Source organism: Saccostrea cucullata, unplaced genomic scaffold (genome assembly GCF_032062105.1).
Source record: "Saccostrea cucullata isolate Sc308-1 unplaced genomic scaffold, CSIRO_AGI_Scuc_v1 ctg837, whole genome shotgun sequence".
Classification (NCBI taxonomy): domain Eukaryota; kingdom Metazoa; phylum Mollusca; class Bivalvia; order Ostreida; family Ostreidae; genus Saccostrea; species Saccostrea cuccullata.
The window spans coordinates 219,747-246,130 of NW_026929710.1; the positions used below are offsets into that span (position 1 = coordinate 219,747).

Below are 26,384 nucleotides of genomic sequence, written 5' to 3' on the forward strand. Positions count from 1 at the left end.
AACTTTAATAAATTAATAAAAGAAAAAAAAACTATTAAATATGAGAAAAAGAATACGTTAACAAAACAAGAACTTGTTATGCGTAAAGGAAAAAAAAATTAAATGTTAAAACAATGCAAATTATCCAACAATTGATGTCTTCCTTTCTGAATTTCAGTTTTATGAATATGCCTTAATGTAATCCGTTCCAGTACTTCGTCAGATGATGATGTTCGAACAATTAACAATGACTTCGTGCTGATGAAGATGAATCCACAGTATATAGCAGCTATATCCTCTGTATAGTAACTTTACACATTAGACAGATTTGGTCCGTGTATCTGTTGCTCCGGGGAACAGTTAATAATTGGTGTTGTAAACCAAGGCCAGCAGCAGGGCCAAGAAGGCAAGGGGTGACATCAACAGAGTACCTTTTAAAATGAGAAGGTATTATTTAGTGTTATTAAGTAAAGAGTCTATCAATAGCTTAAGGATATGTTTTATGCTGTTAGCGTCAAATATTTCCACTTTTTACATGGGTTTTACTTTTTGTAGAAAAAGGCAGTGCAATAAAGTAGTACATGTTCTTATAGATTAAAGTTTTATAACTGAGGTGCCTCTTTTCTTAACTTTAGCTAAAAAATGTTAATACGATTTTAATACAATCATAGTACAAAAGCTCTAATATGCAAACTTAGCGAAATTAATCATGATGAATATTTTTGATGTCTAAGATAAAAATGACGTCATCGAAATACCTATAAAAAAGTAACATATATCACTCAATAACATAATAAAGTATTGAATTTAAAAATTAAAAACATACCAGAACTATTTTCTGCACACATTGCTATAACTGCGCCAGAACATCCGGCATAACTGGTTGTTTCGTCACTTCCGTCGTCGCAGTCGTTGGCGCAGTCACACATGAACGTTTTGTCAATACAAGTTATACCACCTGATTGACAGGTAAACCATCCGGTAGGACATAGCTGTAATGATACACAAAAGAAAAAGTCTAATATCAATCTTTATTTAGTAGGAAAAAAACCAATTTTTATCATGCAAGATATGCCTAGTGTCACAATATTTGCCCTTTGACTGATGTAGTGTATTGGAAAAGTGTATGTTTAATTTTTCAATTGAGCATAGTATAAAGACTATTTATCGTTACCTTTAAGTAGACTTTGTATTTGTATATCGTTACCCGTTAATAGCTACTTTTTTATTGCAGCTTGTATGTAGACTATTTGCATGATTTATTCAAACCTGTGAGAAGTATACATGTACTTTTTGTTCTTACCTGTACATAGGCCCCGGCGGCTGGAGTGGGACAGGCTTGGCTATTACAATCCTCCAAAACACTGGCATCACCGGTACAACTTTTACCGCCATTAGCTGGTTTAGGATCGGTACAGGTGCGAGCACGTGACCGTTTCCCGCCACCACAAGACACAGAACATGTTCCCCAGGCGCCCCACTGACTCCAGGCTCCATCGACTATACGAAGGAAACATTTCATTGCAATAACGTTAGCCAACATAACTACCAAGATGTACACTTTCTCAATTTTTAATGCAAGGCTTTTAAAAAAATTAATCTGAAATTTAGTGTATACAGTAACATTCTTGAATTTGTATAACTATGCACGGGATTTGCATGATATCTAGATAAATCTTTTACATCCTCTGAGAATATATTTGAAAACATGTACAAATCTTTTATATAAAACTGTTACATCTTGAATTACTGAATGGATTATTTAAAAAAGTCATTTATAAATTGATTAGTTTAATTTGTGTAGATGAAATCAAAATAACTGAAAATTCATACTTACTGATACAGACTTGTGTGTTACAGTTTTGATTCTGACTTGTCGCCCCTGTACACTGTGCGCCGCCATATTGTGGAGCAGGATTAGAACAGCTGCGCGTGCGCACCTGTGTTCCTCCACCACAAGTTACGGTGCAGGTGCCCCAGGATCCCCAGTTGGAGAAACCACCATCAACTAATTGTCAAAATAAAAACGGGTAAGGTGGTCCGTTAATGTGATTATACCTGTTATTCTCCTAACTTGAAAGAACGTTTTATATGTCACTTTCAAATACTTGAACAGTTGAAATAATTTTTGATATTAATATCAATATTTTTAAATTTACAAAATTTCATAAAAACAAACTGATTTTTGACTTACTAGGACAGTTCTGTGTGTTACAAGACTGACTGGATGAGGAAGAACTGGGACAGGACAGACCGCCATATTGAGGGGCGGGGTTAGAACAGCTTCGTGAACGCCTCTGTGTACCTCCCCCACAGGTCACCGTACATGTTCCCCAGGATCCCCACGATGCCCAGCTTCCGTGTACTGTAATAATTATTCCATTAAAACGGTGATCCAAATGATCTTCATACACTAAAGATTGTGTATAACATTCAATTTATTCACATATGGGGAAAAAACTAGGTAATTGATATATGGTAATGATAAATGTATCGCTTACTTGGGCAGTTATGTGTGTTGCACCTTTGAGTAGCGGAAGAGAACCCAGTACAATAAGCTCCGCCATATTGTGGAGTGGGGTTACTACAAGATCGGGATCGTGATTGGACTCCGCCTCCACATGTCTCTGTACAGGTAGCCCAGGATCCCCAGCCGCCCCAGAAACCGTCAACTGTGAACAAAAATTGGTAAGTCTTTTCATTCTGGCATTTTCACGCTCCATAGCTTGAACTCAGAGCTTTTATATCTCTTATCAGGCAAAGTCTTGCCTTTAACACTGATGTAAATGTTATTCATTTAAAAGCTGATTCTTTTTAATATAAAGTAATTTTTCTCACGCAAAATTCGGCTTACTTGGACAGTTATGTGTGTTGCAGCTTCGCGAGGATGTACCAGATCCAGCACAGTTCTTTCCTAAGAACTGAGGGGCGGGGTTTGTACACGTTCTGCTTCGTGATTGGACACCGCCACCACAGGTTAAGGAGCATGAGCGGTAGGAACCCCAAGATGCCCACTTACCATCAACTGCAAAAATATAAAAATAATATTTTTTGACTTTGTCGTTTTATCATAATTGCTTTTAATTCCATTTTGATATAAGAATTCATTTCATGAACTACGAAAAAATATTGCCTAATATATATAAGTTGAAGCATAGAACTCACTAGGACAGTTATGTGTGTTACAGTTTCGTGTAGATGTGGTTGACCCCGAGCAAGACTTCCCGCCATATCGAGGGGCAGGGTTAGAGCAGGACCGACTTCTGGTTTGTCTTCCTCCGCCACAGGTCAAAGTGCACGACCCATAAGATCCCCACGATCCCCACTTACCGTCAACTGAAGAGAAATGAATGATATACTGTAAATGTATTATATTTAGCGTGTACGATATTTGGCGGAAATTGAATTTTGAATAAGTTAGCGTACACTTCATTTAGCGCATTTCTTCATATTCTTATTTATGTGTTTAGTTGCGAGACATTTAGCGTTGTACTTGATTTAGCGGTTGTTGCGTACCGCCATGCCGCTAAAAAGAATACACCGCCAAATGTAGTACGTTTACAGTATTTCTTGTAGAGTAACGTACTTTAGAAATGACATTTACTCATGTGGAGATATTATATCAGCAAAACGTATGAGTCTAGCTATATGGTAAGAAACACAGATTACACTGTTTTGGGGCTCATGATGAGGGATTGAAGCTATATGTATAAATTGTTAATGCTTTATGATAGGAAAAAATATCAGTAACAAAGGGAATTTTTTTATGAACTGGCTTGGGTCCAACTCACGACCTGTCGCATGCGCACAAGGAATATTAAACTACTGATTTGTCTATGTACAACATGTATGTCGATCAAATTAATTTTCTTACATCATATTCAGAGAGAGAATGAAGCTTCCACCTGGGGTCATAAAACATAAACAGTCAACTTTAAACTGATGGAAATATTCTCTGATATGTTATTTGATATCATATAATAAAAATTTGAACAATGGAAATGCTTGCATACATGAATTCACCCAGAAGTTAATTAACGTACTTGGACAATTATGTGTGTTACAGCTGCGAGATGAGCTTCCGGATGAAGAACACGATTTCCCGCCATATCGAGGGGCGGGGTTGCTACAGCTTCTGCTTCTGGTTTGTGTGCCTCCACCACAGGTCAAGGAACAGGAGCCATACGATCCCCAGGACCCCCACTTTCCGTCAACTGATAAAATTTATTGAACCAAATTATTTAGTTTTCTATGGATAAAACTGTAATATAATTTGCAAAATTTAATGCTGAAATACTGAAAAAAAGACGAAACAAATCGATGGAATGTCATTTTTATGTACATTGAACAACGCTAGACTAACTCCGAGGTAATGGAATGAATTAAAGGTTTATTTAACTGATGATCAATAAACTCACTTGGACAATTGTGTGTGTTGCAACTTCGTGACGATGAGGTAGACCCAGAACAAGATCTTCCGCCATATCTAGGGGCGGGGTTAGAGCAGGAGCGACTTCTTGATTGTGTTCCGCTACCACAAGTTTTAGAACAGGACCCATATGATCCCCATGAGCCCCATTTACCGTCAACTGAAACAAATGAAGATCTTTTTCAGATTTTCTTAGTAATCCTAGATATACATGAACATATGTACACTGATGTCTTAATATGTTCAACTGTCGTTAGAGTATCACTTACTTGGACAAGCAGACAATGTGCAAGTTGCAGTCGATGAAGTGCTTCCAGGGCAGTTACTTCCGCCTCCTGCTGGGGCAGGGTTGTTACAGGATCTAGAACGGGATTTTGAACCACTTCCACAGGTGACGGAGCATGCGCCATATGACCCCCAAGATCCCCACTTTCCGTCAACTAGAATTTGAAAAAGGAAAAATGATTACAGTGTACTACAGGATCTTTTCCTATAGCCAGAAAAAAATTATTGCATTCTTTATTAAATGTTTAAAGGAAATCAAAACAAAAAAGTTTGTTTTTCTTTTTATAAGCAAAAAGGGTGGTTCGTGGAAAACTTCACCCAAAAATTGTACGAGTAGTTGAAATTTTTAAGTGATTATACGTAGATTCATACCTCTGCAGGGATTGGTTGGCGAACACGATGATGTTTGAGTGCCTGACCCAGCGCACTGTTTCCCATCGTAGGCAGGGGCCGGATTGGAACAGCTTCTGGTTCGGGTTTTAGTTCCAGTCACCGTACGAGATGTTGGCTTACATGTCACTGAGCATGCGCCGTAAGATGTCCAACTAGCCCAATTACCATCAACTAAGATAGAAATATATGTTCAGTCAAAATCAGTATTTGATTTTGATAACCAAATGAGGACTCTGCAATTTCAACAGGAAACTCACTTGGTGGAGGTTTAGCACAGTCTTCATTAATCTTTCCATCACCGTCATCATCTATAAGTAGAAATGAATAACGTCATTCAAAACTAGAAAACGTCATAAAATAGTTTTTTAAATAAGATTAAGTTGTGAATTCTTTTTAATACTGGGAATAAATATACTAAAGACAAAAGAACAAATCAGCAATCAAGGAAAACTCTTGAATATATTCTGTTTACGTTTAGCTGTTGAACTCTAACCTTTATTTTTGTTTTCTGGTGTACACAGTTCCTCGTCAATCTTGCCGTCACAATCATTGTCAATACCGTCACCTGTCACAGTCGGCGAAGGAATACAAATCTAGGCAAAAAACATTATACTATGAATAAACAGTTTGCGTAGAAATACAAATCTAAGTGATATAGCATACAATATGAATATTCAGTATTAAAACAAGTTTTTACTTTAACTTTATTTTTATTTGAGTCTTAAACATTTTGTGCGGATATGTTTGAAAGGAATATGTCATTGAAATCCTTTGCCGTCTTTATAGTACATGCTTTATGAAATATCTTCAGTATAACAATTAGGCGTGGAAACTTGTGTGTTCAAAATCAAAATTATATTCGTTTTCCTATCCTCTACAAGCAAAAAGCAAGTACTTACAGCGTTAACTTTGGCCAATCTCAAACCAGTTGTGAATCCATAGGTTTCGTAATTAGCCTGCCCATACAGGAAACCACCAAAGATGGCGATAGGTGAGGTGTGTCGGACCGTGTGGGTTCCCTCTGAGATAGATATATAACCTCCAATGAGATTGGTTCCCGAGATTTTGTTGAATTTGGTGTTTGTTGGGAAATTTTTTCCATCGATTCTCAATCCGCCTGCTTTGCTTTCTTCTATGATGAACATGAAGTAGTTATTGTAAGAACCAAGTGAGTATTTTGGAGTGGTGAAAGTGTAGTCAGCACCGTACTGTTCAACAGGGGGTATAATCATCATGGCAGGGTCAGATTTCTCTGAAGAACTCTGCTGGGATTGGACAAATTGGACCACCATGATGGGTTTGTCTGCCACAATCTTGCAATAAGCCTTCGAAGAGATCAGCTTCTGAACCATGTATCCTGCCCTGCTGATTGTAAATGATGAGCTATATCCACCAGAGATCGTCACTCTTGTGTTGTCTTCGCTGGCAATAAACTTAAAATAATCTCCAACGGATCGCTTTGGAATGGGAACTGTAGCGAAGGTTTTTCCCCAAGTGTTGACGGGAAACATTTGTTCTACCAAGTGGTCAGAGGAACCACCACGCCCAATATTGGTCTTCCTGTTCCCAGAGAAGACAGACACAGGTTTTGTTGATTTGACGTAACTTCCGGTGAGGTCACCACTCGTGACCAAATGCCAGGTATCGTATTTATGGAGGGTTTCTTTTACAACGTTTCCTTTATAGTATCTTTTGCCGCCATAAGTTATATATCTGCTCCCAATGTGTTGAGTTACAGTTATACTGACGGAAGTGGAGTCCTGCACACCCACTACTAACAACTCACTCTGCCTAGAAGGAGGGTACCACGTGACCAGGTAGTACTCGTCGGACAGTACATCTATTGGTAGACCAACAAAGCCGTCGCAGGAGTACTGCTCCTTGTTAACCCCGTAAATAACTACTTCGTCCGAGGCCTTAACTCGTATGCCTTTACTAGATTTAGTAGATCCTGCCATTCTACAATGATATATTGAGGATTTCGTAAGCTTTTGTTTTTTATCTGGGAAAAAACAAGTAGGTAAGCAATGTTCTTTTCAAATAATTTACTATCAGTTATATTTATATACAGTGGAGCCTCATTTATCCAGACACTTTAGTTCCTAGTCAATTTGTCCGGATATGTGAAGCGTCCAGATACCTGAATCACCAGTTAAACAGGACAAAATAACATTTAAAAATTCTGTCCTGACGAAAAATCGTACGGATACTGAGGCATACAGATATCTGGGGTTCGGATATCTGAACTGTACTAGTAATGCAAAAATATGCGTCTCGTCTTTCTCTGTCTATACAAAACTTCTGCAACATTACCGTATTATAAGTTCAAAAACTGTTGATAAACAAAAGTAAGGCAAATATTTAAAAACTATTTATCTTTTTATTTCAAACCTTTATCTTTAGGTGAAATATGTATGGAGATTGCAAACAGTATTCAAGCTCAAAGATCCATTAAAGAATACGAAATTGAAGCAGAGTAAACACGACCTCCGAAATATGATAGGTAGAATCAGGTGAAATGGGCTAAGTAAATGAATATTTAGCATTAAACCTGATGCTTGGGTGGAAGAACAGCTGTTTGACCTGTCCTGCAGTGACGGTGAAGGACTCGGAGATCCTGGGGTTGGTACATTTGGGGGAGTCCACCGTCACGCTGACCGTTGTGGTACGAGAGGTGGTGACAAAGAGCTCCACTTTTATATAGACGCCATTGTTTTCCATGAAACCAATGACAAACTCAGTTCCTCTGTTATCTGGGGCTCCTGATGGAAAAATATAAGAATTATAATTATATGGTGCCAACAGTCATCGACTGTATTAGAATTTTAATTCCATGTTAAAAATAATAATTTTGTTGCCAAATTAGGCATATAATTTGCCAATACATTAAAAACACCTTTAATTCAAAAATCGACAACATTTTCAACAACAAAAACCTGTAATTTATCGATGCAATAATTTTATGATATTGTGAAATTCATGAACCCTAACTCTGAAGTCTGTAAAACAACACCTAGAAATGTTGAGTGCCAAAAAACATTTTATTTGATAATTTTATAGTTTAACTTTTTATATAAATGATATAATTAATCTTTAAAGTAAATTATTGAAATTTACTGAGATCTGTTTTTCCGTAATTTTTAAGTTCTCTCCTAAAATTAAAGCGAAACCCGAAGAAAATGCAACGAACAGAGAATATAATATTCAATTAATTTATAGCGATATATTAAAATTTTCACTCTGGAAACATATTTTCTCTCCATGTTTTCACTGGTGCTTTGCACTTACGAAAATAGAAGAAAACATTCCTTCACTTTTGAATTAAATTTCACTTTTAATTTCAATTTTTACTATCATCCAATTTAAGGCATTGTCTAATTTACTCAACTTTTGATATAATTTTGTTTGATTTTTGCTTATTTGATAATAACTAAACATAAAAATTCCAGGAAATTAAAATTGATTTCCTTAATTTTCTAATATTCTTTTTCTTTAATTTTATATTAAAAACATTTAATGATTTTTTTTAAATACATGAATATAGGAGATTGAAATTCACCTACCTAAAACGACGGCTGCTAACGCTAAAAGCGTCACTACGCTCCGTTTTAAGCCACCTTGTAAATCAATGCATCACATGATTAGTTGATTTATCAAACAGGTACAGATACCAAAATTTACTTAAAGTTGCAATAGTTCATTTACTAAAGCTTCTCTAATTTTCACTTGTAGAATGAGAATGTTATCTTCAATACTTAACGATAATTAATATAAATTGTTTTTCCTTTTGTAAACCTTTTTTTCTCCAATTCTGTTCCTTTGCATTTCTTTTCTTTTCAACATGTACTGATAATCTCCCATGAAGTTTTTTTTTAACATTTAGTTGGTCATTTCTAATATCTGTTCTAAAACGATACTTATTTCTGCATTATTTAAAAAACACATTTCAATCCAGTCATCACGAATTGGATTGACCTAATTCAAAAGAAATAAAATATATCAATTTTGCCTTTCCCAAAATTGATTTCGAAAAATATTGACACAATATTACTCATGAGCCCTTTTTTGATTTAAAAAACCCATTTTTTTTTAAATAATATTCACTTCTTTTTAAATGCATATCCAAACCCAAATTCCAGATTTTGAAAAGAAAATGAAACACATATATAATACTACAAAGGAAAACAATTTTGTTTCCATATTTATGCTCAAAAGTTAAAGAATTTCGTATAATTTTAACTTCCTAAATTTGTTCAAATTCGTTTTAAAATTTTCATATTTTTCTTTTTCACTATATAAATATAAACATAGCATATATTCTCTCACCCATTTCTACAAAAGGTCGTTGGTTACTAAAGGACGGAGAAATAATTTTCCTGTTTTATACACAAGATTAAAGTATTATGATTAAAATGTGTAAACGATAGAGCTGACACGCTAAACTTTACTAAAGGCCCTACTGACGATTAATGTCAGGTTATTGGTAATTAGTACAAAAGGGAAAATTGGCAAAGAAGAAATAATATGGCATTCAAAATATGGTGAAATATGATTTATAAATTGTACGTTTGACATATTTTTAGCTGACTTAATTAATCAAGTTTTATAAACGTGCATGGCCATGAATAGACTAATTTTCATATCAATCTTTGGTCTTCATCCATATAAATATAAATTTAATACGTCCTTTTGACAATTTGAATCATGAGAATTTCTGGGAGCATTTAAGATTCTTCACCTTTTTTTATGTTTTTTTCTCTCTCCGTTGGATGTTTAGTTTAACTGTTTACTACACTCATTTCTTAAGAACACCAGTTTTTATTACTTTTAGAAAATGTTTTCAAATGTGAATTTCCATTGCGAGCAAATTTATTTTCCATTTATAAAACAATTCAATTTTTTAAAAAAGAGTTAAAATTTAAAAAAGTTTGATATTGAATTTTAAAGTTCTAAATCTCTATGTAAAACATTTGAATTTGAGATTTTGATTTGGATATTTAGAAGTTGAATAGGAAATTTTAAGATATAAAAAGTGCAAAACGGTATTGAATGTAGAAAGTTAAGGATATTGTTTCCTTAATACATTTTACAGGATAATTTATAAACTTTATATTTTCAACAGTGTTTAACAATAACCTCTGTAGATATTTCCTTCAGATTTTTTGGGATTTCTGTTTCCCATATCTTTAATTCTCGTGATCGTTACTATCATGACTCATTATTTATATAATTTAAATATTCTGCATGATGTACCCATGATGCACCTATCAGTAAGATTCCTGAAATAAGTTTAAAAGTATCTTGTTTAAATAAATAGTTTTGTATCCTCGTAGAAAATTATACAAACTTGAAACTTTAAATTTTATAAGAAAAATTAAAACTTTAAATTATACAAACATTTTCCGAATAATTAAATGATCTGTGAAAAAAATTATACCAGTAATTTTTCTTCTCAAAACTAAATTTGTCTTTTATGACATTTTTTATCTTTAAAGGTGATAGCGTTTTTAATTAATTCTGACGTGGTTCCAAAATGAGTATGACTAACTCGCATCATTTCTACCTAATTTAAAGGTCAACGAATCAGTTAAATATATATATTTAAACAGAAATACATGTATATAGTATGGTTCAAAGGGATTTTTTGAGCCTCTCACCCCAATACCTAAATACATTAAAGGTTAATATATGTTTCACATCTGTACAGTCTTGCTAATCTTGGAACAAAAGAAAACAAATAATCCGAGATAAGACCAGTCCTTGTAGATTTCGTTAATCTGTTTATGATATTAGAGATGGTTTAAAGGTTAATATTCAAGAATACTCTAGAAATCAATTAAGTTCAATTAACTTTGAAAAACGCAATTATTTAAGTACACCACCGTCATCGTTTGAAAGAAAAAAATAGTCTTCAAAAGATCTTTTTTTTTTTTGTTTCAATTCATATCGTAATTCAAAAAAATCCACCCGTTTATGGCCTTTAGACAAATAGGATTAGATATTTATATTTGATAAAATTTAAAAATGTTAATATACGCTGCTCCTTTGTATAAGACCTTATAATGGTCCCGTGTCACTCGAGATGTACATTCACCAAAGTCTACTGGTAAAAACTGTCGTTGAGGTCCTAACCTACTGTTTTTGTCCTTTGCCATAGAGATTTATTCCTTTGAGATTTCCCCTGCCACACTGGAGTCTGTCCCATCCCATTGGGATCAGTCTCCCAATGTCAAAAGTGTGATAAAAATATCAAAATGTACTTCAAACATTTTAATTTACAACATTCATTTCATCAAAATTTGAAATGGAAAGAATGCCTCCTATAAAGCGCATGTACGAGGGGTGATCAAAAAGTTCGCAAACTAATTGAATAACTTCCATACAAGAAACAATATTTGGTTTTAATGTTGATTATATTTTAAATTAATCCTCCCCGATTTTAATGCACATCAACCAACGTTCTGCGCATGCGCGAATCACGTGATATTGGCAGTCACGTGACCCCCTCCGTAGCGTTCTGTCACAAAAGTTAAAAGATTTTTCCGAGTTTTATATTTCTTTCCATGTGAGTTAATTTTTATGACAAGAACAGTTAATTTGTCAGAAATGGTCATATCTCGGCAACAGAATGGGTGGATAATAACATCCTTTCCAAAAATAAGCATGGCGACCATTAAAACACAAATCTTCTGTCTCAGGAGAGACCTTTATTCAAGGTGGATAGAGAATGGGTGCATCCTTTTTATCATATCTAATATGTTTAAAATCTAAAGTAAACGATATCTTAGGTATTTAATACTTATATCATTGTTCAAATATTCAACTATATTTCAAAGTGCTAATTGGAGGTCTTTGATAGCAAATTGCTTAATTAAAAATACATATCTTTTCAAACTTGCTTTCACTGGGCAAGATGACAAGTATCATTTTTAACCATCAGCCTTCCTTCACTAAAACGATTAATCCAATCATTAATTGAATTTATAGGAACTCATTTATCTCAATAAACTGTGTAAAAATTATTATATGATAATGTAGAGGGATTTTTAAGATATTACAATAAATTGTACAGTCGTTTGGTGAACGAGGTCGACTGAGACAACCATTTTTCGTCACAAGTGACCTAAATAGTGACGTCATTTTCACATTGTGACGTCACAAACAAGGAGAGAAACTTTATTCAGCATATGTTATTTATAGACCTTGTGTATGGCTATGTGTGTACCGAATTTCATTCTAATCTGAATTGTGGTTTTGTAGATATAGAGATAGTTTGCGAACTTTTTGATCACCCCTCGTACAAGCTTTAATTATGTACATGCGTATCATATATTATGTATTAAGGAAAAGACTGTACAATATATTGGCATTCAGAATCCTGTCACCATGTATTTTATCAAATGAAAATGGAATTACAATAATAAAAATTAATAATGGATAAAGTGAATTATATTATACATGTTATATATATCACTTAAAACAGGCAATGAGACTCAATACATTATTTATATAATTCATCAAATATTAAGTTTTAAAACTAAACAATAAGACTCCCAGACATTCATAGAAATATCTTAAGAGTCAGTGTTTTATTAATATCATTAACCTGAAAGCCTGGCTTAGAATTTAAAAAAAAATAAAAGAGTCATTTCCCTCCTCATTTCATAGGAAGAAATATGGAACAAATAAAACGGAAACAAAAGTACAATACATGTTTTAAAAATGAAAAACAGTATCAGTTCTATGGTTTTGTATTGATGCATATCTTCTAACAATCATAAGTTTTCTTTTGCTGAAGCCATGTAATATGTGTTTTATCCGTTCCACCAGTGCTTCGTCATCTGCTGTTACCAGAGGACTTTTAAATAGTCCAGCAATTGATGAATTTTTGATTGATATGAATATACGCTGTACATCTGCTATTTCTGTTTACAATATACAGTTCCCGTCGACCGGGTACACTTAATGGCATATGTTGAAAATCAAAGCTATCAGCAGGGTAAGCAAAGCCAAAGGAGACATCAGAAGCGTACCTTTTAAAAAAGTATAATAAGTTTTGAGACAATATGAATATTATATAATAAAAAATATATCGTAAAACAGTTTATATAAAATTGAAAGTGTAACACATCAATATGAGAATTTACCGGAATTGTTTTCTTCACACATTGCTATAACAGCACCAGAACACCCAGCATAACCTGTTGTTTCGTCACTTCCGTCATCGCAGTCTGATGCGCAGTCACACATGAATGTTTTATCTATACAGGTTATACCGCCCGATTTACAGGTGAACCATCCAGTAGGACATAACTGTTATGGTAGAAAGAGCAATGATTAGAGAAGACATGTGATTGTTATATCAATATCAGTATCATATTTATTTTACAGCTGTTATTTTAAAAGCAACCATAGTGAAACATTTTCAAAATATGTTCATTAAAAGGAATTAACGGTTATTTTTGAGAGAGTGCGTGAGGGTACTTGCGGGTCTGTGAGAGTGAGAGAGACAGAAAGGAAAAGACAGAGAGAAATACTGTGAAACATATTAATGAATTGAAAAGAAAATCCTTTTCAGAAAACCCTTTCTTTGATTCTACGTAATATTGTAAAATCTATGTGCATATACATTTTACATCAATTAAGAAATGTTCGTAGACTTAAACAAACTATAATTATTATCATTTATAAATAGACTGTCCTTTATACGTAGAATATAATTACATTATGTTATTTCATATTTTAAAAAATCATCTTAACCTTAAGTAAACTACTACGCAATATTGTTACCTGTATGTCGAGTAATTATTTCAGTACCATGACTGAAACCACATATTTATTATAAACTATATCTGGACCACGTTTTATCATAACTTGTATGTTGGCTGAATGTGAATATTAATTGGTGTATCTACCTGTACATAGGCTCCGGCGGCTGGAGTGGGACAGAATTGACTATTACAATCCTCCAACATACTAGAATCACCGGTACAGCTTTTACCGCCATTAGCTGGTTTAGGATCGGTACAGGTGCGAGCACGTGACCGTTTCCCGCCACCACAAGATACAGAGCAGGTTCCCCAGGCACCCCACTGACTCCAGGCTCCATCGACTGTTCACAACAATGAATTTAATAATTTGATATAGTGGTTAGAGATTTGGAAAAAAAAAATATCGGTCAACATTCAACAAACGTATGCTTTCTCAGGTATCCTTTTTGTTTACGTCTAGGATAAGTTAAAATGTACAAAATACTATTGATGTATGAAATAATTGTTTGATTACTATTAAACGAGAACCAATCATATGTATCCGATTACTGAGTTCCCTAAGAACATTATTGCAATACGCAATTATAATTTCTACCAAGACACATTGCAAATTTTTGTTTTTCAAGAAAAGTCTTTAAAACAAGAGCATTAATCTTGCACTGTTTCTGATTGCGGGTATTTCATGTTCATACTTTAAATTGGCCTATATGATTTGATGAAATAATGTAAGAAAATAAGAAAAGAAAATTGAACTTACTGATACAGACTTGTGTGTTACAGTTTTGATTCTGACTTGTCGCCCCTGAACACTGTGCACCGCCATATTGTGGAGCAGGATTAGAACAGCTGCGCGTGCGCACCTGTGTTCCTCCACCACAAGTTACGGTGCAGGTACCCCAGGATCCCCAGTTAGAGAAACCGCCATCAACTAATTGGCACAATAAAACGGGTTTATTGGTAATATTTATGTTACTATCTGTTAAATCTTATTATCAAATCCATTTTTTCTATACATATTTATTTTTATGGAGACTTATATGAACTGGTAGAAAAAAATCATTTCCTTTCAATATCCATTCATTAATATAACAAAGAAAATCGACACTTTAGTGGAATAGAAGATGACTTACTGGGACAGTTCTGTGTGTTACAGGACTGACTGGATGTGGAAGAACTGGGACAGGACAGACCGCCATATTGAGGGGCGGGGTCAGAACAGCTTCGTGAACGTGTCTGTGTACCTCCACCACAAGTCACCGTACATGTTCCCCAGGAACCCCACGATGCCCAGCCTCCATTAACTAAGAATTAAAATAGAGAAAAATGATTTCCTCTAAAGTGAGCTCAATTTAATTCATTTCTACAAATGAAAATATTAGCATCTTTTAATACTTACTTGGGCAATTGTGGGTGTTGCATCTTTGAGTGTCGGAAGAGAACCCAGTACAATAAGCTCCGCCATATTGTGGAGTGGGATTACTACAAGATCGGGATCGGGATTGGACTCCGCCTCCACACGTCTCTGTACAGGTAGCCCAAGATCCCCAGCCGCCCCAGAATCCATCAACTGTTGATAACAATATCATGCTAATTAAATCAATTCACTTTGACGTAATCTAAGACTCTGTGACTGCACAAACAGAAAAGTGGTTAGTTTATAGTTTACAAGTTACTATTGTTAATACGAATTCAGCGTACATTATAATACGCCATTTTTGACTTTTACCTTATTTTTAAAGCAACATTTCTGCATTTTTGACGAACTGTATCCTGGTGACATACGAGGGGCGTTCAATAAATAATGTCATTAGCTCGATTACATACAACATAGTAGTCATATGACGTAAAACTTGACTTTCTCTCATTAGTGAATCTTTAATGAATTTATAACAGTTTATGTGACCACTTTTCATCACATAGTTTTATCGTGAGAAGCTGGGAAACAAGGGCTACTCGAGACACTGCATTATAAATGAATGGTAAAGAATCAGTAAACTAGAGTAAAAATAAAAGCAACATTAAAGCTGCTGTAAAACTTGTTAAAAATCCCAAAGAAATATTCACTGAAATATGTGATATTTACAGCAACGGATGCCTGTTTTATAGACAAATTAGCAGGTGGATTTCAAAGATAAAAAATTATATAATGGGCTTCAAAAATGGGTACCCTCCTTGTCAACAAAAATTATAACAACTTATGTACTGTTTGCCATATTTCAACAAATAATATTTGATGTTGTATGATTGACTTTAAGACACAAAGCAAATTTGATAGACATCATATCGGGAGTAGTTTACACTGTTTTAAAGAAATGTTTGACAGTAATTAAGCTTGGTACTCTAAGGTCACCCTGTATTTTGAAAAATTAGTGAAAACGACAGCGTGTACAAAAGTCTTAACAATAATTTATAATATCAGTAATTTTAATAATCCACGTTTGTTTTATATTCAAACAGATATTGGAACATGAATCTATTGCTTAAAACCATTAAAACAAAATTTACCATAAGATGTACTTGATAAAAACGGCGAAAGTCTGTTAAGAGCAAAGGTAAGCAAGATCACAAAAACAGATTTATATGCAATTTTCTTAAATATTAGTGGTATTATTGTTCAAATTCGTATTCGGGGAGACAGTTTAATATCTGGAGGTGTCTAGAAAGCAGTTTTTTTGCAAAGAAATTGAAAGGTTTATCAGAGAAAGGACCCAGAATCAGGAATCCACTACATTGAATTTCTTCACGACAGCTTTTAAATCCGCACGCCCTAAAGTGTAAAGGGGTTTACGGGATAAACAGAAAGTTAATGTTTTTCACATTAACAATATTTGCCAGATCTTTGACCTTTTGACTTGTTTCTATTTCCAAACTTGAATAAAACACCTTTCAGAAGGAAAAAACAAGTCCAGGAAATCATTGGATCTGCCATTTTCCAGTATACTAAGGGTCATACCCAAAAATAAGTTCTAAAAACAATCAGAAAATGGATAAAAAATGTTGCGGACATGTGTTTGAATTAAAATAGATTAATAAGTAAAATCATGAAGACTAAATCATTGAAAAGCGCCGTTTGCTTCTTTCTGAGCCCTAATGACATTATTTATTGAACGCCCCTCGTAATAAACATTTTTCATGGTGAATGCGTTAGTGTTCAATATAAAATACAAGTCATAAAATTACATGTAGTATTTGCCAAGCATTGTATATATTGATACGTTTTTTTTAAGGCTGCTTACTTGGACAGTTATGTGTGTTACAGCTTTGCGAAGATGTACCAGATCCAGCACAGTTCTTTCCTAGATACTGAGGGGTGGGGTTTGTACACGTTCTGCTTCGTGATTGGACACCGCCGCCACAAGTCAAGGAGCATGCTCCGTATGAACCCCAAGATGCCCAATTACCATCAACTGCAAAAGTACAATATGAGGTACTTCTTTCCATTTTAATCAAATGGTCTTCTTTTAAAAAAATATTTCAGGAATTTTTCACCGAGATAATGGAATGAATTAAAAGTCTATTAAAATGGTGATCGATAAACTCACTTGGACAATTGTGAGTGTTACAAGATTGAGATGATGAACTAGATCCAGAGCAAGATCTCCCGCCATGTTGAGGGGCGGGATTAGAGCAGGAGCGACTTCTTGATTGTGTTCCGCTACCACAAGTTTTAGAACAGGATCCGTATGATCCCCATGAGCCCCATTTACCATCAACTGAAATAAATACATGTAAATAAATGTAGAGGAAATGAAATTTACCTCTATAATTTAAATCATTTCATCAGTATTCTCTGGGTATGTTTATCCACTGTTTTCAGAAAAAAAATCATGATGGTATACATATATGTAGTCATAAAGGTACAATGAAGGCACAGTGTAAGTATTTAAAGAGCTAGGTGAATGTAAGATTGTTTAACTTACTTGGACAGGCAGATAATGTACACGTTGCAGTTGATGTAGAACTTCCGGTACAGTAACTTCCACCTCCAATTGGAGAAGGGTTGTTACAAGATCTTGCGCGGGATTTCAAACCACTTCCACAGGTCACAGAGCATGCGCCATATGACCCCCAGGATCCCCACTGTCCGTCAACTTTAAATAGTTTAATACATTCTGATTGACATTTATCTAAGTAAACTCAAATATGGATAGGTTTTCGGGTTTTGAGTTGTTCATACTAAATTAAAACCAAACATTTTAGAAATTTCTTGTACCATTTTGTTATACTTGTAACTGATTTATTTTAGCATTTAAAAAGCATTTAAATAGAAATTAACATACCTCTACAGGGATTGGTTGGCGAGCAAGATGAGGTTTGCGTCCCGGAACCGTCACACTGTTTTCCATCATAAGCAGGGGCCGGATTGGAACAGCTTCGGGTTCGGGTTTTAGTTCCAGTTACCGTGCCAGAAGTTGGTTGACATGTCACTGAGCATGCACCATAGGAAGTCCAACTTGCCCAGTTACCGTCAACTAAAATAAATAATTATGTATATCCTAATTCAAATATTTTTTTGTTTTTACAAAAGAGCTGCTCTGTTTCGATTAAAACTATAGACTTACCCGGTGGAGGTTTAGCACAGTCTTCGTTAATCTTTCCATCGCCGTCATCATCTGTAAACAAAAGAAAATGACAAATTTCATATCAATCTTATCATTCAAAGCAAATGGTCATAAGTTAAAGAAAGATGCCTTGCCGTTGGTGTAGATTTATATTTAAACCTACAAATGAACAAGAGGCCCAGGGGCCACAGCGCTCACCTGAGCACATTGGCTAGGAAAAAGCACATATCAGATCAGAACTGAAAGTTTACTGGGGGGGGGGGGCTTCAATTTTTCCCCCAGGGGTTCATGATTTGAACAAACTAGAATCTACACTACCTGAAGATGATTCCATATTAATATCTCTAATCATAGCTTTGAATTACTTGAAAAGATGATTTTAAAAGGTTTCCCTATAACTCCCTATGTAAAACTTGGGTCGGCCATTTTGGCCCCATCCTAGCCCCGGGGGTCATGATTTGAACAAATTTGAATCTACACTACCTGAGGATGATTCCACATGAGTTTCATCTTTCCTGGCCCAGTGGTTCTTGAGAAAAAGATTTTTAAAGATTTTTCCAATATATATCGTATGTAAAACTTGGGTCGGCCATTTTGGCCCCACCCTAGCCCCGGGGGTCATCATTTGAACAAACTTGAATCGACACTACCTGAGGATGATTCCACATGAGTTTCATCTTTCCTGGCCCAGTGGTTCTTGAGAAGAAGATTTTTAAAGATTTTTCCTATATATTCCTATGTAAAACTTGGGTCAGCCATTTTGGCCCCACCCTAGCCCAGGGGGTCATGATTTGAACAAACTTGAATCTACACTACCTGAGGATGATTCCACATGAGTTTCATCTTTCCTGGCCCAGTGGTTCTTGAGAAGAAGATTTTTAAAGATTTTTCCTAAATATTCCTATGTAAAACTTGGGTCGGCCATTTTGGCCCCACCCTAGCCCCAGGGGTCATGATTTGAACAAACTTGAATCTACACTACCTCAGGATGATTCCACATGAGTTTCATCTTTCCTGGCCCAGTGGTTCTTGAGAAAAAGATTTTTAAAGATTTTTCCTATATATTCCTATGTAAAACTTGGGTCGGCCATTTTGGCCCCACCCTAGCCCCGGGGGTCATGATTCGAACAAACTTGAATCGACACTACCTGAGGATGATTCCACATGAGTTTCATCTTTCCTGGCCCAGTGGTTCTAGAGAAGAAGATTTTTAAAGATTTTTCCTATATATTCCTATGTAAAACTTGGGTCGGCCATTTTGGCCCCACCCTAGCCCAGGGGGTCATGATTTGAACAAACTTGAATCTACACTACCTGAGGATGATTCCACATGAGTTTCATCTTTCCTGGCCCAGTGGTTCTTGAGAAAAAGATTTTTAAAGATTTTTCCTAAATATTCCTATGTAAAACTTGGGTCGGCCATTTTGGCCCCACCCTAGCCCCCTGGGTCATGATTTGAACAAACTTGAATCGACACTACCTGAGGATGATTCCACATGAGTTCCATCTTTCCTGGCCCAGTGGTTCTTGAGAAGAAGATTTTTTAAAAATGCCATTAATTTTTCTCTAATTCATAATTATCTCCCCTTGGTAAAGGGTGTGGCCCTTCATTTGAACAAATTTGAATCCCCTTTACCCAAGGATGCTTTGTGGCAAGTTTGGTTGAAATTGGCCCAGCGGATCTTGAGAAGAAGTCGAAAATGTGAAAAGTTTACAGACAGACGGACAGACGGACAGACAGACAGACGGACAGACAGACGGACAGACGGACGCCGGACAAAATGTGATCAGAAAAGCTCACTTGAGCCTTCGGCTCAGGTGAGCTAAAAATCTACGACAAATTTCTTAATAATATTGATTTTTCACCTTTATTTTTGTTTTCTGGAGTACACAGTTCCTCGTCAATCTTGCCATCACAATCATTGTCAATACCGTCACCCGTCACAGTCGGCGTAGGAATACAAATCTAGGCGATATTCTTTGCAATGTGAATACTTAAATAATCAGTTAGTTTAGGAGTATGAATTTAAGCGACATTACATGTAATGTGAATAAATAAAACAGCAATTAGCATAGGAATATAAATCTAGACAATATACCGGTATTATACTATGAATATTCAAATAAAAACATACTGTTCGTCCAACGCGATTTCCTAATATACACTTTGTTTAATGCAGATAATATTATTATTGTAAGAGGTAAAGTTTTTAGAATTTAAGGCCAAGATCTAGTAAATAACTTTAGACTAATTTCTTGGCGCTTGTTCCATTATGACGCCATAATCAATTTCAACTTTCTTTTTCCCGTACTTTACATCTTTAGCAGAATTATGTAGAAAATGGGTGTTTCCATGACATTCAATTTAATTTGAAATCATATGAAAAGTTAACCGAATACCTATATTAAATTTGATATTGATTTAAAGAACAGGCCATGAACATACTGATTACCGTTTTCTGAAAGAGTGTAGGCAATTTGGATGCATTTCCTATGGCGAATTTGAAAAAAAACTCCCATATTCATGACTGGTTTTCTTATTTTTTTTAATGAAATGACAGTTTAAAATACAGTTTTTCATCTTATTTACCTTCAATTTATGCCCAGAAACACCTTATTTGACCAAGCTAAAGTTGTAAAGCATCAATAAAGGAATTTATGTTTTAAATTTGATAAATGTAGGCACCCTTCATTTACTAAATCTTGACCTTAAGATAATAAGTTAATTTTTTCCCTTGCAAAAACACCCAAAAACAGCATACTTACAGCGTTAACTTTGGCCATTCGCATACCAGTTGTGAACCCATATGTCTCATAATTAGCCTGCCCATACAGGAAACCACCAAAGATGGCGATAGGTGAGGTGTGTCGAACCGTGTGGGTTCCCTCGGAGATAGATATGTAACCCCCAATTAGATTGGTTCCCGAGATTTTGTTAAATTTGGTGTTTGTTGGAAATGCTTTCCCGTCGATTCTTAATCCAGACGCTTTGCTTTCTTCAACAATGAACATGAAGTAGTTGTTGTAGGACCCAAGAGAATATTTGGGAGTTGTGAAAGTGTAGTCAGCTCCGTACTGTTCAACAGGGGGGATAATCATCATAGCAGGGTCGGACTGCTCAGAAGAACTCTGCTGGGATTGGACGAATTGGACCACCATGATGGGTTTGTCTGCCACAATTTTGCAATAAGCCTTAGAAGAAATTAGCTTCTGGACCATGTATCCTGCCCTACTAATTGTAAAAGATGAGCTGTATCCACCAGATATCGTCACTCTTGTGTTGTCTTCGCTGGCAATAAACTTAAAATAATCTCCAACGGATCGCTTGGGAATGGGAACTGTAGCGAAGGTTTTTCCCCATGTGTTGACGGGAAACATCTGCTCAACCAAGTGGTCAGAAGACCCACCAGATCCAATTCTGGTTTTTTTGTTCCCGGAGAAGACAGACACAGGTTTTGTTGATTTGACGTAACTTCCGGTGAGGTCACCACTCGTGACTAATTGCCAGGTATCGTATTTATTGAGGGTTTCCTTTATGGTGTTTCCTTTGTAGTATTTTTTTCCTGCATACGTTATGTATCTACTCCCCATATGTTGACTTACTGTTATACTGACGGACGTGGAGTCCTGCACGCCCACTACTAACAACTCACACTGGTAATAAGGAGGGTACCATGTGACCAAGTAATACTCGTCAGACAGTACATCTATTGGTAGACCGACGAAGCCGTCGCAGGAGTAACGCTCCTTGTTAACCCCGTATATGACGACTTCATCCGAAGCCTTAACTCGAATCCCTTTACTAGATTTACTTGATCCTGCCATTCTACAATAATATATTGAGAATTTCATCAGCTTTTGTTTTTCATTGTGCTTTTAATAATTCATACAAAGTCTGTTAAGTTTAGAAAGATGGTTTTTGGGCTGATCATGTCTTCAAATCAGAAATTGTAAGTCGAGATTTAAAAAAAAATATATTTCTTTTGAAAGACACATTATATCACTATTGAAATGAGTATTCAGCATTGAACGTACCTGATGTTAGGATTGAAGAATAGCTGCTTAACCTGTCCCGTAGTCACGGTGAAGGACTCGGAGATCCTGGGGTTGGTACATTTGGGGGAGTCCACGGTCACACTGACTGTGGTGGTACGAGAGGTGGTGATAAAGAGCTCCACTTTTATTGAGACGCCATTGTTTTCCATGAAACCAATGATAAACTCAGTTCCTCTGTTATCCGGGGCTCCTGATGGAGTAAAAGAGAAAAAGGGAGGTATAAATCAAACAAGGAAACAAGAGATGTATAATAAACATGTCGACTTTATTGGAAATTCAGCCGAAAGCATGTTAATATTTGTGGCGACTTTTGCGAAATTAGGCAAAAAATGAATTAAACGATAATAAAGAGGGATTTCTTATAATTACAAAATTTCCCTTATTCTCAATGTTAAATTACGTGACTTGTATTTCGCGTTGTAACAATTGTATACTGTAAGTCGTTTTAATCCCACGGTGTTGAAATTTCACGATTTCTCAAAAAGTACCAATTGATATTGTTTTACTTTCATGCTGCGAAAAATTAATTTAAGTTTCTTTAAAGCATTTTTAAAAACTAATGATAGCATTCACGATGGGTTTAATTTCGCAGAAAAATGATAAATCGCGAACATAGTAAATTAAAACCATTGTGAATATTTGCCATTCTACAGTATTCAAATAATATAAAGCGTATCCATTGCTTACCTAAAACGATTGCCGCTAACGCTAGAAGCGCTGCCACACTCCGTTTTAAGCCACCTTGGAAACAAAATTATTTTAATTTATTATTTGATTCATCCAAAATTTATGTAATTATTCGAAAAGAAACAAATCATGAAATCATAAATCAATGACATAAAAATTTTACTTCCCGTTTATAAACTAACGTGCTCATTTCAATTTATTGAATCAGAATTTGCTTCCATCTTCACATAATTTTTTTCACTTCAAATTTTGCTTTTTTCGCTGCTTTTCCAACTTACCGGTTTGTTTTCTTTGTCATATGTAACTTTTCTTTTAGCAATTCAATGGGTTATTTTAAACGAAAAAAAAATCATTTGGAAATTGCAATTTTTATTTCTAAATAATAGCTATTAAAATCCAATAACACCAAATCTCTTTATCAAAAAAAAAAAAGATATAAGATTTTAAATTAGATTTTACAGATGTAATTTATTACTATTACCGACTCACTGTAGCTTAGAACCTCCTTATTTAAAAAAATCTTTTTATTAAATATTTATCCCATATTTAAGAAACTGCAAAGTAAAAATAAAAGTATAATAGTAAAGAAACTTAGACGGGCCTACTGTAGGATTTGCCAAATTATTGTTCTCTTTTTTTTAAAAAAACATTGTGGTTAATTATATCTTCGCATCTTCATTTCCAGCAATTTCAGTTATGCATACAATTTAAAACTTTAAACTCTTAACATTGATACAATTAAAAATGAAACAGACATTTTGTTCATCAATTTCAAAGTTTTCAGTGACGCTTTATCGAAATAAATAGTTCTCACCCATTACACAACAGGTCCTTGTTTAATGAAGAAAACAAAAATATATTTCCTGTTTTATACGAGATTAAAGTATTATAATTATTTAATTATGTGAACTTAGATCCGAAATAGTATCATATTGAAGGTCTGACCAATAATTTCCATCGAACATTGCCACGAATGATTCAGCAAGTAGGAAAATATTTGGCATTCAAATTAAAAGGTATTTTTTCCAGAACATATTAAGAAGTCATTCACTTGTTTTAGGTTATTTAAAAAAATTGGTCAAAAGTAGATAGAACTGGTTTCTGCTGGACTTGAATACTAATCCTAATAATGTTTCAAACTCAGGACTCCCTGTCAACCTCTACAACAATGGTTAACCATAAAGGAACACCATATCGTCGACGTCGCTAACACAACTATAATTGATAAAACTTTGGAACAGTCTTAGTGAAGATGTAAAAAACTCTCCTTCATTAGCTATCTTTAACTCATAGCTTAAGAATTGGGGAGCAAATAATAAACCTCGTAGATACTTTAACTTTGGTAACAGAAAAGAAAATATCTTGCATTGTCAGTTGCGAAACAATGCTAGTAATCTTAATGCACATTTAAAAAATCATTTTTTATCAGATATTCAATCATGTCAAAAGTGTGGATTTCATACTGAAGATACTGAACATTATTTTATCAACTGCCCATCGTATAATGTTGAAAGAAACATATTGGTAAAAAAATTAAATGATATTGATGTTGTTTTTGAACTCGACGCTCTACTAAGAGGAAAATGTCAATACTCTTATCAAACAAATTGTAAAATATTTTCATATGTACAAGAATTTTATTAAATCTTCGAGAAGACTAAATTAGGGACACTGTTATATTAAATATTCTATTAAATGCGTAATTTTTTTTCTTCAAATATTTGTATTATTTTTAAGCTGGAACAGTATGTAAATAATATGTATACAGTTAGGGGGTTGTCATCTTTTTTGAACTATAATATTGATAAATAATACTTGACTTTGTATCTTTATTTTTCATTATAATTTTATTGATTATCATGTTCATGTATTATTACCTACTATTGTATCTTAACCAATTATACAAGGAGAGGGTGTACATAGGCATTGCCTGTTGCCCAATCCTTACTGAATTACTCAATAAAATATGTTTAAAGTTAAAGTAATTGATACTGATCTATAGTTAGGACTCTCATTCTCAGTAAGAGCCCCAGTATTTCACTGACATGAACTATATGATGGAAATAACGATTAGTATGCGAGCAAAAAAGTCCATTTAACGTAGAACCTAAGACGGAAAAGTCACAAGATTTTCAAACTTTTCAAAATGAAAAATTAGCATGTTCTTATTAATCAGTTAAAAGCACATATCAAGTTTCCTTATTAAATATATTACAGCCTGTGAAACTTGGAATGGTTATTACAAACTGCGACTTCACATTTTCAATTATTTTTAGGGGTACTTGTCATAAAAAAAATATTAAAAATTTCAAAAATACATATTAAAACATCGTCGCTCGTAGACTTTATAAACTAAATAGTATAAAACAGTATTTCTCAAAAATAAATTCTTTTTTATTCAATTAAAATAAAAGTCCACATTTTAAAAACAATATATAGGCAAATGAACTCTATTATTTTTAGTAGATTATCCGCACTAAATTTGTAATTATTTTTCATAAGGCTTCGTCAGAATAATTCCAGTTTTTAAGATTAAATAAGACTTTTGTTGCACGTTTCTTGTTTTAATTGCTTCTATATTAATTCTCATGTGCATTCACTTATGTGAATAAAATTTTGTATAAATAAAAAAAAATACTACATCAATCTAAATGGCAATATGATGTGTTATATTGATGCTTTTGATTCACAGAGAATTTCTGAGTATCAAAAATCACCTGCAGATGGCTCGACGGATTTTTTTTTCAAAATGATTTGAGGTTTAATACTAATCCTAATAATGTTTCAAACTCAGGACTCCCTGTCAACCTCTATAACAATGGTTAACCATAAAGGCACAACATATCGTCGACGTCGCTAACACAACAGTACTATAATTGATACTGATCTATAGTTATCATAGAAATAACGATTAGTATGTGAGCAAAAAAGTCCATTTAAGGTAAAACCTAAGACGGAAAAGTCACAAGATTTTCAAAATGAAAAATTAGCATGTTCTTATTAATCAGTTAAAAGCACATATCATGTTTCCTTATTAAATATAGTACAGCCTGTGAAACTTGGAATGGTTATTACAAACTGAGATTAGGGTTGGCCTTGTACCCACACAATAAATTAGGGTTAGCCTTGTACCCACACAAGAAATTAGGGTTAGCCTAGTACCCATAGAGAGATTAGGGTTAGCCTTGTACCCATCGAGATATTAGGGTTAGCCTTGTACTC

At 34.5% G+C, this 26,384-nt stretch overlaps 1 protein-coding gene across 1 annotated transcript in view; it reads right to left on the reverse strand.

Moving 5' to 3' along the window:
* Positions 1-325: 325 nt before the first annotated feature.
* The window catches only part of LOC134281954 (SCO-spondin-like), a 37,479-nt gene continuing 11,420 nt past the window's right edge, over positions 326-26,384 (reverse strand). Inside the window, exons 3-24 of the mRNA XM_062764395.1 lie at positions 20,286-20,385; positions 18,420-18,470; positions 18,138-18,329; positions 17,778-17,948; positions 17,400-17,570; positions 17,094-17,264; positions 15,254-15,424; positions 14,988-15,158; positions 14,615-14,785; positions 14,025-14,198; positions 5,066-5,254; positions 4,678-4,848; positions 4,398-4,568; positions 4,023-4,193; positions 3,145-3,315; positions 2,834-3,004; positions 2,481-2,651; positions 2,174-2,344; positions 1,817-1,987; positions 1,283-1,479; positions 806-971; positions 326-410 (exon numbers count right to left, since the gene is read on the reverse strand). Of these exons, the coding sequence (XP_062620379.1) occupies positions 340-410; positions 806-971; positions 1,283-1,479; positions 1,817-1,987; positions 2,174-2,344; positions 2,481-2,651; positions 2,834-3,004; positions 3,145-3,315; positions 4,023-4,193; positions 4,398-4,568; positions 4,678-4,848; positions 5,066-5,254; positions 14,025-14,198; positions 14,615-14,785; positions 14,988-15,158; positions 15,254-15,424; positions 17,094-17,264; positions 17,400-17,570; positions 17,778-17,948; positions 18,138-18,329; positions 18,420-18,470; positions 20,286-20,385 (3,534 nt within the window). The 3' untranslated portion in view covers positions 326-339. The remainder of the gene's footprint in view (positions 411-805; positions 972-1,282; positions 1,480-1,816; positions 1,988-2,173; positions 2,345-2,480; positions 2,652-2,833; positions 3,005-3,144; positions 3,316-4,022; positions 4,194-4,397; positions 4,569-4,677; positions 4,849-5,065; positions 5,255-14,024; positions 14,199-14,614; positions 14,786-14,987; positions 15,159-15,253; positions 15,425-17,093; positions 17,265-17,399; positions 17,571-17,777; positions 17,949-18,137; positions 18,330-18,419; positions 18,471-20,285; positions 20,386-26,384) is intronic.